The sequence below is a fragment of the Sciurus carolinensis genome, chromosome 10, assembly GCF_902686445.1.
Source record: "Sciurus carolinensis chromosome 10, mSciCar1.2, whole genome shotgun sequence".
Classification (NCBI taxonomy): domain Eukaryota; kingdom Metazoa; phylum Chordata; class Mammalia; order Rodentia; family Sciuridae; genus Sciurus; species Sciurus carolinensis.
Genome location: NC_062222.1, coordinates 135,814,147 through 135,831,256, shown reverse-complemented (window position 1 = coordinate 135,831,256; position 17,110 = coordinate 135,814,147). Strand labels below are relative to the sequence as shown.

The window sequence follows — 17,110 nt, the reverse complement described above, 5'->3', positions numbered from 1 at the left end:
GAGAAGGGCCATGTCACTCACAGCGGGAGCCAGTGGTGCATCTTCCCAGATGTGCTGTGCCTCAGGCCACCAGAACTCCCCTGAGGACGGCCGGCTGGCTGGGCCACCAGAGGCTGCTCAGGTTCTGGATGAGCAGAGAGCAGCCCAGCCTCTGCTTTCCCACGGCCCCTCCTTACATGTCCCCGTCTCCTGGACGACATCTGGGATTGGATTTGGGGCCCACTGGATAATCCAGCATAATACCCCGGTGGAGATCCTTCACTTGGTCACATCTGCAAAGGCCCTTTCTCCTTACGAGGCCACATTTGCAGGTTGGGAGAAGTAGGATCTGAAGTCTTTGGGGCCGTCACTCAGGCAGTCGCCCTGGCCACGGAGGCGGGACTGAGGAGTCTTGGGAGAAGTGAAAGGAGGGGCTGCCGGCCGGCGAGGTGGGTGCAGAGTAGCTTCTGTTCAGATGGTGGCATGTCAGCCAGTCACCTCTCAGTAAGCAGCGGCCCGCCAGGGTGGAAGGCCAGAGCCCTGGCTGCAAGGTGGCGCCCTCCCAGGCTTCTGCAAGGGTTGGGGGCCACCGGAGGGAGACTCTTACAGAGGGAGACTCTTAGATTGTGGGAGAGACTCACTGGAGTGGCCGCATCCAGGTGGGGGTGGCTCTTCTCTGTGACTGGATGGAAGCTCAGGACTTCCCTCAGGGCCAAATGGGGCAGGTGCTCTGGGAATTCAGAGCTGGAGACTTCACGTCCATTGCCGGGCAGTCCACTGGAGAGTCTGTGGTGGGGCAGGTCTTAGGACACCAATAGACGATGCCCTTCTTTTCCCCTGCTTTCTTTTCCTGTTTTTTTTTTTTTTTTTTTTTTTTTTTTTTGTTGTTGTTGTTGCTGTTTTTCTTTTTGGTACCAGGGATTGAACCCAGGGGCACTTGACCATGGAGCCACACCCCCAGCCCTTTTTATATTTTATTTAGAGACAGGCCTTGTGAAGTTGCTGCAGCTGGTGCCGTCATCATCCCATGGAAGGTCTCTGAGGAGTCCTGAGCCCGCAGACGCCTTCCGTTCTCGGCAGGTGCTTCTCAAGCTCCATTCAGTGCCAGGCCCACGTGGACCAGGCGCAGGGAGGCACCAGGAGCAGCCCAGCCACCACAGCACCCCTGTCCCCTGGCCCGCCCTCCTGTGGGTGGTCCCGCCCTCTGCCTCATAAGAGCTCATGCTCACCAGGGGTCTGCCTCCATTGCTTCACTTCCTGGTCAACCTTTGTCTTGCTGTTTTTGCTGTTTGCCACTTTGTCTGTGAGCGTGAACATACCCATGGCGTCCAGCTGATGCTCACATTCACCGGGGTCTTTGCAGGCTGGGCCTTCTTAACCATGGTGGCGTGAAGGAAGAGCTTCCTGGGAGGTTCCTGAGTGTTCCTCTACTTTCAGAACTGGGAGATCAGCCTTCCAGTGGATGAACTGTCCCCCCAGCTGCTGAGACGGTAGTGGGCTGCCCCCAAGAGCCACTGCCAGGGTCGCTCCCCTCCCCTTCCCAGCATTCGCTCCCTCCCTCCCTCTTCAGCCAGTGTTTCCTGAGCAGTTTATCTGCCTGGGACCACATGCAGGGCCCCCTTGATGCAGAGTGGCCCACCACCTCCAGGATCACAAATTTGCCAGGAGCCAGGCCCACAGTCCGAGGGGGCCCAGGTGTGGGCTCAGGCAGAGCAAGCAGAGAACAGCGAGGCAGTGAGACTCCTGGATCAGTGTGGCCCTGCAGATGTAGGCTTCCGTTTCCTCCATCCAGGGACACTTAGTCCAGCACTGTTCTGAATGTGTGCATACAGCAGGCACCAAAGCAGTGTCCTGTCCCCATGGAGCTTCCATGAAGCAGGAAGGTGCTGAGGGTTGATGCAGATCTCACAGGACGTGGGAGCTTAAGTGGTGGCTTGGGAACAGCTTCCTGACCAGGTGACCTTGGAGAGGAGGAAGTCTGAGTATGGTGTCACTCACTCCCTGGGATCGGGGGAGGTCAAGGGCAGAGGCACAAACCCAGAGCCTTTGCTCTGCACCCCTCTAGGGGAGGAGGCCAGCATGACATCAGGGCACCCCGTCCAGCTCCCAAGGCCCTTTCCCAGCCACAGCCCTCCTGTGGCTCATGTTCCAAGAACAGGCAGCAGTTCAGTTTGACTCTAGAAGGTTCTGAAAGAGGTGAAAATGAGGTACTAGTTGATTGAATTTTGAGGCCAACATGGACCTACCCTGAAACTTCTCAACTTCAAATTGATTCCAATTATAAAGCTCAGCAGAGAGAGTACAAGAACCCCCACCAAATAATAAGTAAAGAACGCCCCCGCGTGGAGTGGTGTGTGCCCCCTGTAAGTGCTCAGCAGAGAGGACCTGCCACCCAGAATCAATCTCCTAGAGTCGAAGTCCAGGGAAATTCGGTGCATTTCTCCCTCTGTCCCCAACTGCCTTTTCTGGTCACTTGCAGCCTGAACGCACCCTGGCAGGTCTTCCCCTAGCAGTGGCTCATCTGGGGCTCCCTGGTGGAGCCTTTATGCCTCTGGACTTAATTAATCCACCCCAAGTCACACTTGGGTGCCAAGTTTCCTCAGCATCAGAATCTGTAAGATTACCCCAGCTCCAGGCACAGCATGGGGTGGAGCAAGCAGTGGCCTGGCTCCAGGCCTGAACTGCTGCTGCCCTCCAGGGACTGGGGAGATACTTAGACGGCACCTGAGAGGGCAGGTGCACAGAGCTAAGCTAGAGGTGAAGAAAGACCCTTCTGTTCTCAGCCTAAACCCACTTAGAGTTCTCATATGCAAATAGCTATCAGATGGTGATGTTCTGATGGCCCCTCCTCACTTCCTGTTGGCCTCTGCACAGCCTGTCACTGTCCCTCCAAGAACTCTCACCTCTTCCCTTCTCACTGACACCACTCACCTCCTCAGCCAGAGGAGTCCCTTCTGGGAAGTATCCTGAGTCACCTATTGACAAATAACCTTCCCAACTTCCTGTTGCTCTTTGGCATAGTCCTAAGTTCCACCTTGGCCTGCAAGGTCCCTGTCATGCAGCCAAGGCTGTTGGGCCTGGATCGGAGGCATTCAGTATTCCTGTGAGCCCAGTCAGCAGGTATCTGTAAGGTGGAGATGGTGGTGGAATCTGCCGTGATGGACATTTCAGGGAGGCAGGTGTCAGCTAACCATGAGGAAGACCCTGCTCACCGTCTGAGCTTTGAGGGAACAGCCTTCGGGGTATTTTGTATCTGGCAGTGGAGTCTCTCTGATTCCTGGTGCCAAGTTCCCAGCTGCTTCCCTCCACCACAGTCTTCTGCCATGTCCAGCCTCACCTTGAGCCCTGAGGAGTGGAGTCGGCCATCTATGGACTGAGACCTCTGAAACCGTGAGCCCCAACATAAGTGTTTCCTCCTCTAATTGTTCTTGTCAGGTCTTCTGGTCACAGCAGTGAAGAAACTGGCTGAAATTCCAACCGAATGTAGGAGGCGTTCTTAATCCTTCAGGGATCTCCCTGATGTGGCGATTCTGTTCTTGCTTAACCACCAGGGAAATAGGCTCGGTGGTGTTCATATCCCACCCCAGCTCACCGTCTCCTGAGGAGTGAGGCTCAGATTGGAAACTGTTGGCTGATTCTCAGGCTGGGGCTTCCAAACCCGATAAAGCACACCACCTGCCAGGAAAGGTGACAGGTTCACTTAGAAGCAGGTGAGGGGGGCTGTTCATGGAGGATTGGAAGCCGGCAGAGGACCTCTCACTTCGCCTCTGTCTGCTCCAGAGCTGACTCCTGTGGGCACAGGGTCAGTGAGCGGTGGGGTGAGGGCAGGGACATGTAAGCCTCGGGACAAAGGGAGTCACCGTGCATCTATCTGCACAGCAGGAGAGCCCTGTCGGACCCCTGGTTACAGAAATCTTTATGAGGAGGAATGTCCTGGACAAAAGATGCAAAGTGTGACCCCTGGTATCTTAGCGTCTATTAGAGTTCATCCTAAATAGACCTCAGGGTTCATGCCCACTTACGGTGACTACTTGCACCCTGATTTAACCTCCAGTTATAATTTGGGCAATGAAGCAACTTGGGAGGTGTTTTTCTCCCACATTTCCATTGTCCAGGCTTTCGAATCAATAGGACATAAATACGATTTATGATCTTGGCATGGAATCTTGCAGTATCAGCTGTCCGTGGAAATTGCCTTCCGATGAGGAGGACTTCAGTTTCACTAATACGGAATTGTTTTTCGTGGGTCTACTATGCTTCCACTAGCTAACTTGAAGATGCCACGTTTATGCTGCAAACAAAGGCCATGGCTGTTTTGGTGTTTTCCAAATTAACGATCCTCCATGTAGATGGACCAGTCCTTGCAACAACATTTACCGCCATTTACTGCCTTGTGTTCCAAGGTGTGTCCTTGTATGGCTTCGACGCCTTGCTCGCCATCCGGGGAGAACTTGAGTGATTTTTGTATGGACTAAATAAGAAAAGACGACACCAGTGTCGCTCTCCTTTTTATCATCAGCAGCTAATCAGTGTCAGTTTTCAGATAATTTAAGCAGTGTTCTTTCTTTTGAGAAGATGCTGTCGCAGGTGAGCCTGTTCACAAGTTTTAATGACTTACGTCACGTAAGAGCGTCTAGAGTGCTGGGCACTGTTTTAAACCCTGCGTGAAGCAGGCCATCTATTGGAGGATGTCCCTGGGACAGTTGTTTTGAGCGGCACACCTCGTCCCCGCAAACAAGCCCATCTTTGAAGTACAGTCACAAGACGACGTCTTTAGAACCTGAGAAAATGAATGTTCCCCAGGAAAGCAGCGTGTGAATTCTGCCAACTCTGCCAAGTGTTTGAAGTGGTAAAGGAGTCTGGCATCAGAGCCCACCGCCTGTGTCTCTGCCTCTTGGACTCATTAGGGACTGTTTTGGGAGATAGAAAAAATAGGTGTATTTCACTGTTGTCTGAATAATTTAAAATTTGTCTCTACCGGTGGACCTAAGCCTGCGCGTGATGAATTCTTAGTATTTATTTTCCCCTTTTGAGGCCATTTGGGAAGTTAACAGATGAGAGTGAATTTCATGAATAGTGTGCAGGTTTAATTGATTTAAAGGGAACTTTTCTTTCCTTTGTGGCTTCGGAATGCTGATAGTTTTTGTTGTTGATGCCGCAGACAGCTTAGCCACAGTGATGGACATTGAGACCGTCAGCTACTCTAGCTGCCTCTGAGCGCCCCTTCCCAGCCAACGGGAAGGGTGAGCTGTGGGCTCTGGCTGATTTGCAGCCAGGGCCGGGGACAGAGAGGGTCACTGGACCCATTGCTACCAAATGCCAGCCTCTTTGTTTCGTGGTAGTCAGCTCTGCATTACTGTGACCAGGAGACCTGACCAGAGCAGCTCAGAGGAGGAAAAGTTTATTTTGGCTCGTGGTTTCAGTCTGTGGTCAGTTGACTACATAGCTCTGGCCGAGGCGAGGCAGAACATCGTGGTGGAAGGCTACGGCGGAGGAAAGCAGCCAAGACATGGCAACAGGGAAGCAGAGACAGGACATAACTCTAGAGTCACACCCAGTGAGCCACCTCTTCCAGCTGCAGTTTAATCCATATAGGTTAATCATATAGGTGGATTAATCAGGTTAATCCATATAGGTGGATTAAGCCACCAGTTAGGCCACAGCTCACATAATCTTGTCATCTCACCTCTGAAGATGCTTGCCTTGTCTCACACTCGAGCATTTGGGGGCACCTCACATCTAAACCATAAAAACTCTGCAGTTCTTATTTCAAATGCTGAACAACAGAAAGTGGTCTTCATTATGCTGTTGGGGGGACAGTCCTTCACTGAAGCCCTTTAGCTAGCAGGTGGTTTGGCAGCGGACCACCAAGAAAGTGCCTGGAGAGCCCCTGCCACCTGGAGAATGCATGCAGCCCCATTCCGTGTAAGTTAGTCAGGGCGAGGGAAGGACGGTGACGCGGTCAGGCGAGGGTGAGCTTCCACTTCAGCGGTAATCATCTGCCATGGACTTGGTGGCAATAATGATCTACTGTGGACTTGGTGGCTGTAATCATCTGCCGCGGACTTGGTGGCAGTAATGATCTACTGTGGATCTGGTGGCTGAAATAATCTGCTGCGGACTTGGTTGTTCCGTCCAGCGGAACCGGCACGGAGAAAGGAGATACCACTAATGTTTAGTTTGACGAGATTTATTGCGTCCTCCCTGTTTCTCTGTCTCCTGCCTTCTACTACTTCTCTCTTTTTCTCCTCTCCTCGCTTCCTCCCCCCAGCTCCTTGCTTATCAGCCAATCATAGCAAAGCTTTCTCTCACGCAGGAGAGCATGTAGGGGAATGCCAGCATGACACTATGTAAATCACGAGCTGTCCACACGCGGCATAATTTTAGAAAGCCAATCCTTGAGCCTGGCGTTAACACGTCATAAGTCTCCAAGGAACTAGTTACAGCAAACAGCCTTTTTAGGTACTTCCTCATTTTTGCAGCCAGCGCCCTTTGGCTCACTGCCAGGCACCATCTTGTCCAAGACGGCCCTCAACACTTGGTGGCAATAATAATCTGCTGTGGACTTGGTGGCTATAATCATCTACTGTGGACTTGGTGGCTATAATCATCTACTGTGGACTTGGTGGCTGTAATCATCTGCCGCAGACTTGGTGGCAGTAACAATCTACTTGGGACTTGGTGGCTGTAATAATCTGCTGCGGACTTGGTGGCTATAATCATCTACTGTGGACTTGGTGGCTGTAATCATCTGCTGCAGACTTGGTGGCAGTAACAATCTACTGTGGACTTGGTGGCTGTAATAATCTGCTGTGGACTTGGTGGCTATAATCATCTACTCTGGACTTGGTGGTGGCTGTAATCATCTGCCGCAGACTGGTGGCAGTAACAATCTACTGTGGACTTGGTGGCTGTAATAATCTGCTGTGGACTTGGTGGCTATAATCATCTACTGTGGACTTGGTGGCTATAATCATCTACTGTGGACTTGGTGGCTGTAATCATCTACTGTGGACTTGGTGGCTGTAATCATCTGCCACGGACTTGGTGGCAGTAACAATCTACTGTGGACTTGGTGGCTGTAATCATCTGCTGCAGACTTGGTGGCAGTAACAATCTACTGTGGACTTGGTGGCTGTAATAATCTGCTGTGGACTTGGTGGCTGTAATCATCTACTGTGGACTTGGTGGCAGTAACAATCTACTGTGGACTTGGTGGCTGTAATAATCTACCGCACACTTGGTGGCTGTAATCATCTACTGTGGACTTGGTGGCTGTAATAATCTACTGTGGACTTGGTGGCAGTAACAATCTACTGTGGACTTGGTGGCTGTAATCATCTGCTGCAGACTTGGTGGCAGTAACAATCTACTGTGGACTTGGTGGCAGTAACAATCTACTGTGGACTTGGTGGCTGTAATAATCTACTGTGGACTTGGTGGCTGTAATAATCTACCGCACACTTGGTGGCAGTAATAATCTGCTGCACACTCCATGGCTAAAACAACATGAGTGTATCATCTTACAGTTCTGGAGGGCAAAGTCCAAAGTGGGTCTCACCAGGCAGAAATCAAGGTGTCCGCTCTGGGGAGGTCCCTTCCCGCCCCAGCTTCTGCAGGCTGGCCGCATCCCCGCTCCCACCCCTCCCTGTCTCCAAAGCCGACGATCTTTGCTCCTGCCTCCGCCTTCTCCTTCCCATCGCCGGCCGTGACTCTGACACCTCTTCTCCCTCCCTCTTTCAATTTTAAAGACCCTGGTTGTTGATCTCTCTGTGTCAAGGTCAGCCGACGAGCTACCTCGGCTCCATTTGCACCCTGATTCCCCCTTGTGGGGACCAGGGTGGGGACATCGCTGGGGAGCTGTTCCTCTGTCAGCCACCTGACACTGAAGGGGCGAAGTCTGTTTTTCTGTCTCCGAGCAGAGGGGAGTTTGCTCTTTGAGTTTGTGCACACTGCTGGGTTCCTTCGGGGGTGGCATTAACCGTGCAGCCTGCTCAACACGCTGAGGAATCAGAGGACCAGCCTCGGGGCCCCTTTGGATCACAGAGACACAGGGCAGCCGTGTGGCCAGCGGCCCTGGGCAGAGCTGCTCTGGCGTGGAGAACAATGCACATCCCTCAGAGGTCTGCCACACTCCAGGGCCCAGGGTCCGGTGGGCCCCGCGGGTGGCAAAGTGTCTGCTCCCTCCCCGTCCACACGTCTGATGTGCCGTTGGTTCGTGTGAGGCCTCTCCGGGGACACTCAGGCTGTTGGTCTCTCCCTCCCACACGTGCGTCCCCCCTCCGGATGTGGGTGGCCTTCAGAGAGCGCCACCAGCAGAGCACCTTCACCCTGGCCCCGCCTCTGGCTCGATTGGCCTCCGCGTGGGGGGCAGTAGGCTGGCTCTGCACACCTGCTGCCCTCAGGCGCGCCCGCTGCAGCCAGCTCTCGCCTCTCACTGTCGCCAGACTCCACGTGGAGGCCGTGGGCCGTCACCAGTGCTTGCCACAGCCCGTCTTCAGGTGAGGAAACCCGAGTAAACTGGAAAGCACAGCCACCAGGGTGAGGGGCTTGGGTCGGCCTGCCCAGAGGGCCTCCAAGAACCTGCCTGTGAAACAGAACGGCTCCCGGGTCCTCCTCTCAGGTGCCCATCTTCGCCCGGCCCACACGGCTCCCTGGCCTGGCCAGTGCTGCCCTTCCTGGGACCACCTCCTCCGGGAAGTCATCTTGCCCCCATGTCTGGCTCTGATAGCTCCGTCTACTGCTTTTATCTGATTCTTCCCTCCCTCATTCCTTCCCTCCCTCCCTCCCTTCCTCCTTCCCTCCCTCCCTCCTTCCTTCCCTCCTTCCTTCCCTCCCTCCCTCCCTCCTTCCTTCTTCCTAAGTTTTTTGAGTTCTTTATATATTCTGGAGATCACTGCTCTGAGATGTAGGTGGTAAAGATTTTCTCCCATTCTGTAGGCTCTCTCTTCACGTTCTTGATTGTTTCCTTTGCTGTGAAGAAACTTTTTTAGCTTGATACCATCCCACTTTTTGATTCTTGATTTTACTTCTTGCACTTTGAGGAAGTTGATTCCTAAGCCAACATGATGTAAAGTAGGGCTTATATTTTCTTCTAGTAGGCTCAGGGTCTCTGGGCCAATGCCTAGGTTCTTGATCTACTTTGAGTTTTGTGCAGGGTAAGAGATGGGGATTAATTTCATTCTGCACCATCAGGATTTCTAGTTTCCCAGCACCATTTGTTGAAGAGACTATCTTTTCTCTCATGTGTGTTTGTGGCGCTTTTGTCTAGTATGAGACAACTGTATTTATGTTTGTCTCTGTCTTCTAGTCTGTTCCATTGGTCTTCATGTCTGTTTTGGCACCAATACCATGCCATTTTTGTTACAATAGCTCTAGTACAATTTATGTCAGGTATTGTGATGCTTCCTGCTTTTTTTTTTTTTTTTTTTTTTTGCAGAGGATTGGTTTGGCTATTCTGGGCCTCTTATTTTTCCAAATGAATTTCATGACTGCTTTTTCTATTTGTATGAAGAAAATCATTGGAATTTTAATAGGAGTTGCACTTCATCTGTATAACACTTGTGGTAGAATGACCATTTTGACAATATTAATTCTGCCTATCCAAGAACATGGGATATCTTTCAATCTTCTAAGCTCTTCTTCAGTTTTTTCCTTTAGCATTCTGTCATTTTCATTGTAGAGGTCTTTAACCTCTTTTGTTAGATTGATTTCCAAATATTTTATTTTTTTAAGTGAGACTGTTTTGTTTCAATTTCATTGATTTTGGCTCTGATTTTAATTTAATTCCTGTGTTCTACCGCTTTTGGTGTCAGTTTGTTCTTTTTCCAGGGCTTTGAGATGTAGTGTCAAGTTATTTGGTGATTTTTTTTGTCCTTTTAATGAATGATGCAATGAACTTTTCCTCTTAGAACTGACTTCATAGTGTCCCAGAGATTTTGATAGGTGGTATCACTATTCTCATTTACCTCTAAGTATTTTTATATTTTATCCCTGATTTCTTTCTGCTATCCATTGGTTAGTCAATCGTGTATTATTTAGTCTCTAGGTGTTAGAGTAACTTCTATTTTTTTATTTTATCATTTATTTCTAATTCCATTCCATTGTGATCTGATAGAATGCAAGGTATTATCTCTGTTTTTTTGTATTTGCTAAGGGTTGCTTTATGATCAAAGATATGGTCTGTTTCAGAAAAGGATCCATGTGCTGTGGAGAAGAAAGTGTACTCACTCATTGATGGATGAAATATTCCATATATGTCTGTTAAGTCTAAATTATCAATTGTATTTTTTAGATCTAAGTTTCTTTATATAGTTTTTGTTTGGAGCATCTTTCCAGTGGTGAGAGAGTTGTGTTAAAGTCATCCAGTATTATTGTGTTGTGGTCTGATTCTTGAAATTGAGAAGGTTTTCTTTGATACATGTAGGTGCTCTATTGATTGAGGAATAAATTTTTATGATTGTATGTCTTGTTATTGTAAAATTCCCTTAAGCAGTATAAAATGTCCTTCTTTGTCCCTTCTGATTAACTTTGTCTTGAAGTGCACTCTATCTGATATGAGGATAGAAAATCCTGCGTGTTTATGAGATCCATGTGAATGATATTTCTTTTCCCATTCTTTTATATTCAGTATATGTATGTGTTTGCTTATGAGATGAATGAGTTTCTTGGAGACAGCATATTGTTGGGTTTTGTTTCTTAATTCCATTTGCCAGCCTATGTCTTTTGATTGATGACTTTAAGGCCATTTACATTTAGTGTTATTATTGAAAAATACTTTTAATTTCCTGGCATTTTGATTTATTTTTGGTTTTTACTTTGAATTTGTTTCTCCTTTGTTTTACTATTCTTCTAGTGTAACTTCTTCTTTTGCTGATTTTCATGTTTATTTTTCATTTATTCTTCATGAAATACCTTATTATGTTTTGTAGTGTAGGCTTTGTAGTTGTGAATTGTTTTAACTTTTCTTTATCATGGAAGTTTTTTATTTTATCATCAATTCTGAAGCTTAATTTTGCTGAGTATAGTATTCTTTGCTGGAATCAGTTTTATTTCAGAGCTTGGTATATATTATTCCAGGACCTCCTAACTTTGAAGGTCTGAGCTGATAAATCAGCTGATATCCTGATTGATTTCCCTCTCAATGTGACCTGTTGTTTATCTCTGGCAGCCTTTAAAATTCTATCCTTATTCTGTAAGGCACTTTCATAATAATATGCCTTGGTGTGGGTCTGTTGTAATTTTGTATATTTAGGGTCTGTAAGCCTCCTGTACATGATTTTCCATTTCATTCTTTAGTTTTGAAAATTTTTCTGATATCATTTCATTGAAAAGCTGGTACTTTCCTTTGGTTTGTATCTCTGAACCTTCATCCATCCCAATAAATCTTAAATTTGGTCTTTTCAGGTTATCCCATATTTCTCAGAAGTTCTGTTCATGGTCTCTTAACATCTTTTTTCCATGGTCAACTTTATTTTCAAGATTATATATTATGTCTTCATTTCCTGAAACTCTGTCTTCTAAGTGGTATAATCTGTGGGTGATGTTTTCCATTGAATTTTTAATTTGGTTTATTGTTTCCTTGATTTTGAGGATTTCTGCTTGGATTTTTTTTTCAGAATCTCTTTTTATTGAAGTAATCTTTAACTTCCTGTATTTTCTTTCTGATTTCATTCCTTACATTTTCCTTTGTCTCACAGATCAGTTTAACTATGTACATTCTAAATGCCTTCTCTGATATTTCTTCCACTGTGCTGTCTATAGATTCTGTTATTGAATTATCTTGGTTTGTTTAGGGTGATTTGTTCTCTTGCTTTTTCATGTTATGTGTGTTTCTATCCATCTGAGGATCTGAGGCAGTAGAGTTTCTATCCTGTGGACTTTGAGTACCCCTGAAGGTTTCTAGTACCTCACCATTTAGGGGGAGACAAATAATAACAATAGCCAATGCAAACAGTTTATAGCATTAAACCAAATAGCTCCTGCTCTGATGTCTACAATACTAATTGTCTTAATAAACAGAAATGATATGATCGGTTATTACCCATAATAAAACAGTAAATTTGCTGAAGGTTTACAATTTTGAATGGTGAACAGGGAGAGAACAGATGGGTATGATGTGATGATTATGAGGGAGGTAGAGAGAAGGTAGAAGTAAAAAATGAAAGGAAGAGTGAAAGGATAAGAGATTGTTACATTGAAGAAAAGAGACAAAGAGAATTAAGAGAAACAGATAAGTGAGAGAGAAAAATCTATAAAGTAAAAATTTTAAAAATTAAAAATAACAATAAAAATAAATTATCCCAAACAAGACTAAAATATACTACTCAAAGATCTTGGTTCTCAAAATACTGATCCATGAAGAATAACTGCCTTCAAAAAATGCTAGAAATGATAAGAGAACAAATATATATATATATATGTATAAATGTCCATGAACCATTGAGTCACAATTAAACAGAGAAAAGAAAAAAGAAATAAAAAAATCTCGAAGAAAAGTTAAAGGATTGTTCCCACTGGAGTTCAGAAGTCTCAGCTTCCCTTCTCAGCCGTTCGTGGAGTTGTCTGGCATTTGATGCTTGCTCCACCCTCAAGGTGAGAGAGGCAATTCCACAGGCCGAAGGCCTGGAGGCAGGGTTTAGGCTTAGGTAGTAGGCTTCAGGCTCCGCTGAATGATCTGGAGATTCTAATTCAGTGCACCTCCAGTGCCCAGCAGCTGCTGGACCACATGGAAGACTGCACCCCAGGATCTTTCCTGGGTTCCATTCATGTGGTGGAGGAACCAATTCTTAGTTCACTGTGTTACCTGCAAACCCCACCTTTCCTGGTTTCGGGTTCAGTCTTGAAGCTCAGTCTGTCCTGCCCTTGCCCTCCTGAATCCCTGGTCAGGCATGTTTCTCCCAGCCAGTCCTGCAAGCAGCCAGATTGGAGTGGGAGGGGAGATTCAGGTGGGTTTCCAGACCAGTCTCCTGTGTCGACCTCTCTCCACCTTTGATTTTCTCCACACACACCTACGGTGTGCAGTGGGGGTTTGCAGGCCCATATTTTGGGCCAGACTTGGGTTTGCCAGGAATCGCCTCCCCTAGTTTCTGGCCCCTGTGTCCCAGCTGCAAAATGGCTCCTTCCTGTCCTCTGCACGCCGGCAGGAGAGATTCTGCTTCCTTCCTACTCAAGGCTTCTGTGCGGGGCTCCTTTCAGGCAGCGCCTTGATCTGCCTCTAAACTCCCCATGGCCAGACATGCCTCAGGTCTCATAAAATGGTCCCTTTAATTTCCATATCCCTCCAGTTTGCTGGTGGAAGAGCCGCTCTGGCTGGTGACTCCGGCTGTGGCGGCGGCTGTGACCGTGGGGATTTCTTCCTTATTTTATCATATCCAACCTCCTGAGTCCCAGTCTGCCTTGAATACCCAGTATTAAATTCTAGTAAAGACCTCCCCGCCATTTTTTCGTTCACCCACCTGGCTGAGAAGCTGCTTATCTGCTGTCTTGGTTTCATGCCACGAAGCAGCCAGGAAAGTGACCTTCTCTGTCTTGCAACTCTGACCCTCATTCTTTATGCTCATTAGTCTGTATCCTTGAACTTGGTGAGAGCATTCACACACTTGGGTTCGGGATAGATCACTCCTCGTAGCTTCTCAAAACAAAACAAGAATAGCCATGACTTCAGTGGACTGAAAACTGCCACCTACTAGCGGCTGGTTTCCTAGTGACAGCAGAGGCAGAGTCCCCTGGGCTGCACGTGGCCCACTCACGTGTAAGGCTTGGGGGCTCGCGGGCAGGTGTCTTTGCCACGGGTCAGGCTGCAGCTGAGACCGCTGCCTGGAGGTGTTTGCTCCCGGCTGGCACCGTGAGGTGAGGAGGTGCCGTCCACGCCCGGCAGCCGCGGGAGTTCTTCTGGCTTATGGGCTTCCTCTCCCAGGTGCTAGTGAGACAACTCAGGTAGGGGACAGGCCCAGTTCCAAGTGTCACCTTGTTCAGGGAAGTGCGGAGTCGGCCCCGGCAGGCATTTGTGGTTCATTGACGGGCAGGGACCTGCTCCCTTACCTCCCTTGTGGGGACACGTTTGTGCTCTTGCTCTGCGTGGTTTCCAGCTCAGACTCTCGGGCTGTTGATATGGCGTGGTATTAATTATTAGAATTATTATTAGAATTATTTTAGATATTTTTAATATGACAGTGTGATAAGGGAGGGGGAGAGCTGACATAAGATGCAGGAACAGAAAAGCGGACAGTTTGAAGAAGTTTTATATGACACGGGGTCCCCGCAGGGAAAGGAGCCAAAAAAGCAGAGTTGAACTCAAAACCCAGGACCAAGAAGGGCAAGCTGTGAAGAAGCCCCTGGGCTGTGTGGGGTGGCTGCAGGCAGAGCAGAATCAGCGAGGTTGTCCGTGCCGTGTGCTGCCCTGGGTGTCCGTCCTGGATGGTACGCCCTCTCTTTCTGGTCCAAGGAGGGCATCTCTCAGGTGGGAGTCCTGCCTCCTCTTACAGTGGTCAAGGTCAGCGGGCTCCTCTACCTACTCTCATTCATTTTATTTTATTTTTTAAAGCACTTTTGACTAAATAATACAACGGAGCAGGGGTTTTGGGTGGTGTATTCTGCCATCCTTTGGTAGCAGGTAGGTAAGTTGTCAGATAGGTGAGCGGACGTAAGCTCATCTATTTCCAGTCTCTCTATCTGTCTCCCTGACAGTTCCAGGAGCATGCTGAGGTGTTAACAGGTGAGATGACACATCTGAGATCTGCTTTAAAATGCTCAGGGCAGGAAGCAGATAAAGCAAGATTGTGCACATCGGCAGTTTTTGAATCTGGGTAACGTGGGAGTCATACTATTCGCTCCACTTTTATGTGCTTGGAAGTTTCTCTAATAGCTGTCTTAAAAACCTTCCATTTTTTTACAACTGCATGCCATCTTCTCTTATCAAATAATGATGGATTTTTAACATCGCAGTGGCCAGGATGAAGGAAGGACCCCAGTGTGTTGCCAGGAGCTCTCTGGGGAGCAGGTTGGGAGATGTCCCAAGGGACTTAGAGACACTCCTACTTTTGCCCCAGAGATTCTTCTTGAGGGAATCTGTACTGAGGCTATTGCTGTGCCTGTCAAAAACTCCGTACAAAGATATGTGCTTCAGGGTTATTTTAGATTCTGAAATTTGCAAGTAACCCAAATGTAGGGTAGAGGAGCGGCTGGTTGAATGATGTCCATCACAGGGTGGAATGTTCTACCTCCGTTATCAAGGAAGGTTGCAGTGTCTAGAAAGCATGGGAAGGTGCCGGTTACAGGGTTAACTGGGGAAGAAATGGATACAATTGCAAATAGTGTACATTTATAGAAAAGATGTTCATAGGAAGAAAAAGGGAAGAAAATGTACCAAAACGCCATCCGTGATTCTGATTGAATGGCGGACCCACACCGAAGGGTCTTTTTCTGTTTGTCCTTATTTTCCAGATTTTCCGTTATGGTACTGGGGATTGAACCCAGAGATGCATTTCCATCGAGCTACATCCCTGGTCCTTGTTATTTTTAAATTCTGAGACAGGGTCTCACTAAGGTGCAAGTTGTTCAGACCCTCAAACTTGCCATCCTCCTGCCTCAGCCTCCCATGTCACTGGGATTACAGGCATGTGCCACTGTGCCTGGCTGTTCTCCAGATTTTTAGATCATGAATATGAGTTCGTTTCCCGTGTATCTTCTTCAGGCTTTTACAGGTGTAATCGACCCACCACAGGACTCACTGTTGTGGGTACAGGCTGTTGTGCTGTGGTGTCCAGCTGCCCCTGGTACATTGCTACAAGCACTGTGGCCTGGGCAGATACCCCGTGAATAGTTATCAAGTAGACTTTGGTTTCAGATTTACATAAAAATGGAGATGTATATCCTTCCCTATTATTAATACCTTCTGTTTATTACAATGTGATATTTAATTTATTAGAGTGTAATAACGTATTCATGTATGTACATATGGTTAATGAACCAAATGTTGATAGGTCATTAACCGAAGCCCGTGCTTTGTTTGTATTGCCTTAGTTTTTAATCTCACAGTCTTGTTCTACTCCAGGATCCCAGCAAGGATTTAACATTACATTTAGTCATCTAAATTAATTTTTAATTGGGAAAAAAGTAAAATAGAATCTGTTTTTAAACCATTCACTATTCAGCCATCCCTCCTCCCCTGGGTCCCCTTGTCGACTTGTTCCTTGATGACCGAGGCCATGTTTAGATGGGTCCCATTCCTATTGCTCCTAGCGTGGCACCTGACAAAGTTGCTGAATAAGAACCTGTATATTCCGTGCCCAGATTTCAGGAACTGGGTGGTGCAGAACCAAGGGGGCGAGGGCAGGAGAGAAGGAGCGGAAGGAGGCCAGAGGGCGCCACCTCATGTAGCATAAGCCCCCGAGCTCTGGGGGCCGTGGCGGCAGCTGCTGATGCACCTGACGGAGGTCTCTTGACTCGGTGCCTCGCAGGTTGGAGATCGCGACCCTGAACCAGGCAGATGCAGATCTGGAGGCGTGTCGAACCCAGATCAGCAAGGATGTCATCGCCCTTCTGCTGCGGAGTCTGGCCAGCAGCGGCCACCTTTCCCCTCAAGTGGAGAGGAGGATGGCTGTCGTTTTCAGGAAGCAGTTTCTACTCCTGGAAAAGGAGGTACAAGAAGAGTATGACCGGAAGATGTTGGCCTTGACAGCCGAGTGCGACCTGGAAACCAAAAAGAAGACGGAAAACCAGTGTCAGAGGGAGATGTTGGCCATGGAGGAAGCAGAGGAGCTGCTGAAGCGAGTGAGCGAGCGGGTGAGTGGTTCTGAAGGAGTTCATACACCTCATCCTCAGCGTCGTCACTTATCTGTCCACCCACCAGTCCACGCATGTGTCCATCACCTCATCCACCCACCAGTCTACCACCAGTCCACCCACCAGTCTACCCATCAATCCACCCATCAGTCCACCCATCAGTCCACCCATCAGTCCACCCATCAGTCTACCCATCAATCTACCCATCAGCCCACCCATCAGTCCACCCATCAATCTACCCATCAGTCCACCCATCTGTCCACCCATCAATCTACCCATCTGTCCACCTATCAGTCCACCCATTAGTCCACCCATCAGTCCACCCATCAATGTACCCATCAATCTA

The 17,110-nt window shown here is 48.1% G+C and overlaps 1 protein-coding gene across 5 annotated transcripts in view; it reads left to right on the top strand.

Moving 5' to 3' along the window:
- Evc2 (EvC ciliary complex subunit 2) overlaps positions 1–17,110 on the top strand; it is a 109,418-nt gene that overhangs the window by 40,441 nt on the left and 51,867 nt on the right. For 4 of the 5 annotated variants that reach the window (XM_047567168.1, XM_047567169.1, XM_047567167.1 and 1 more), the window contains exon 10: positions 16,440–16,764. In XM_047567168.1, the coding sequence (XP_047423124.1) occupies positions 16,440–16,764 (325 nt within the window). Of the gene's footprint in view, positions 1–7,684; positions 8,481–16,439; positions 16,765–17,110 lie in introns of those variants that run through there. The other variant, XM_047567172.1, reaches the window with a different exon arrangement.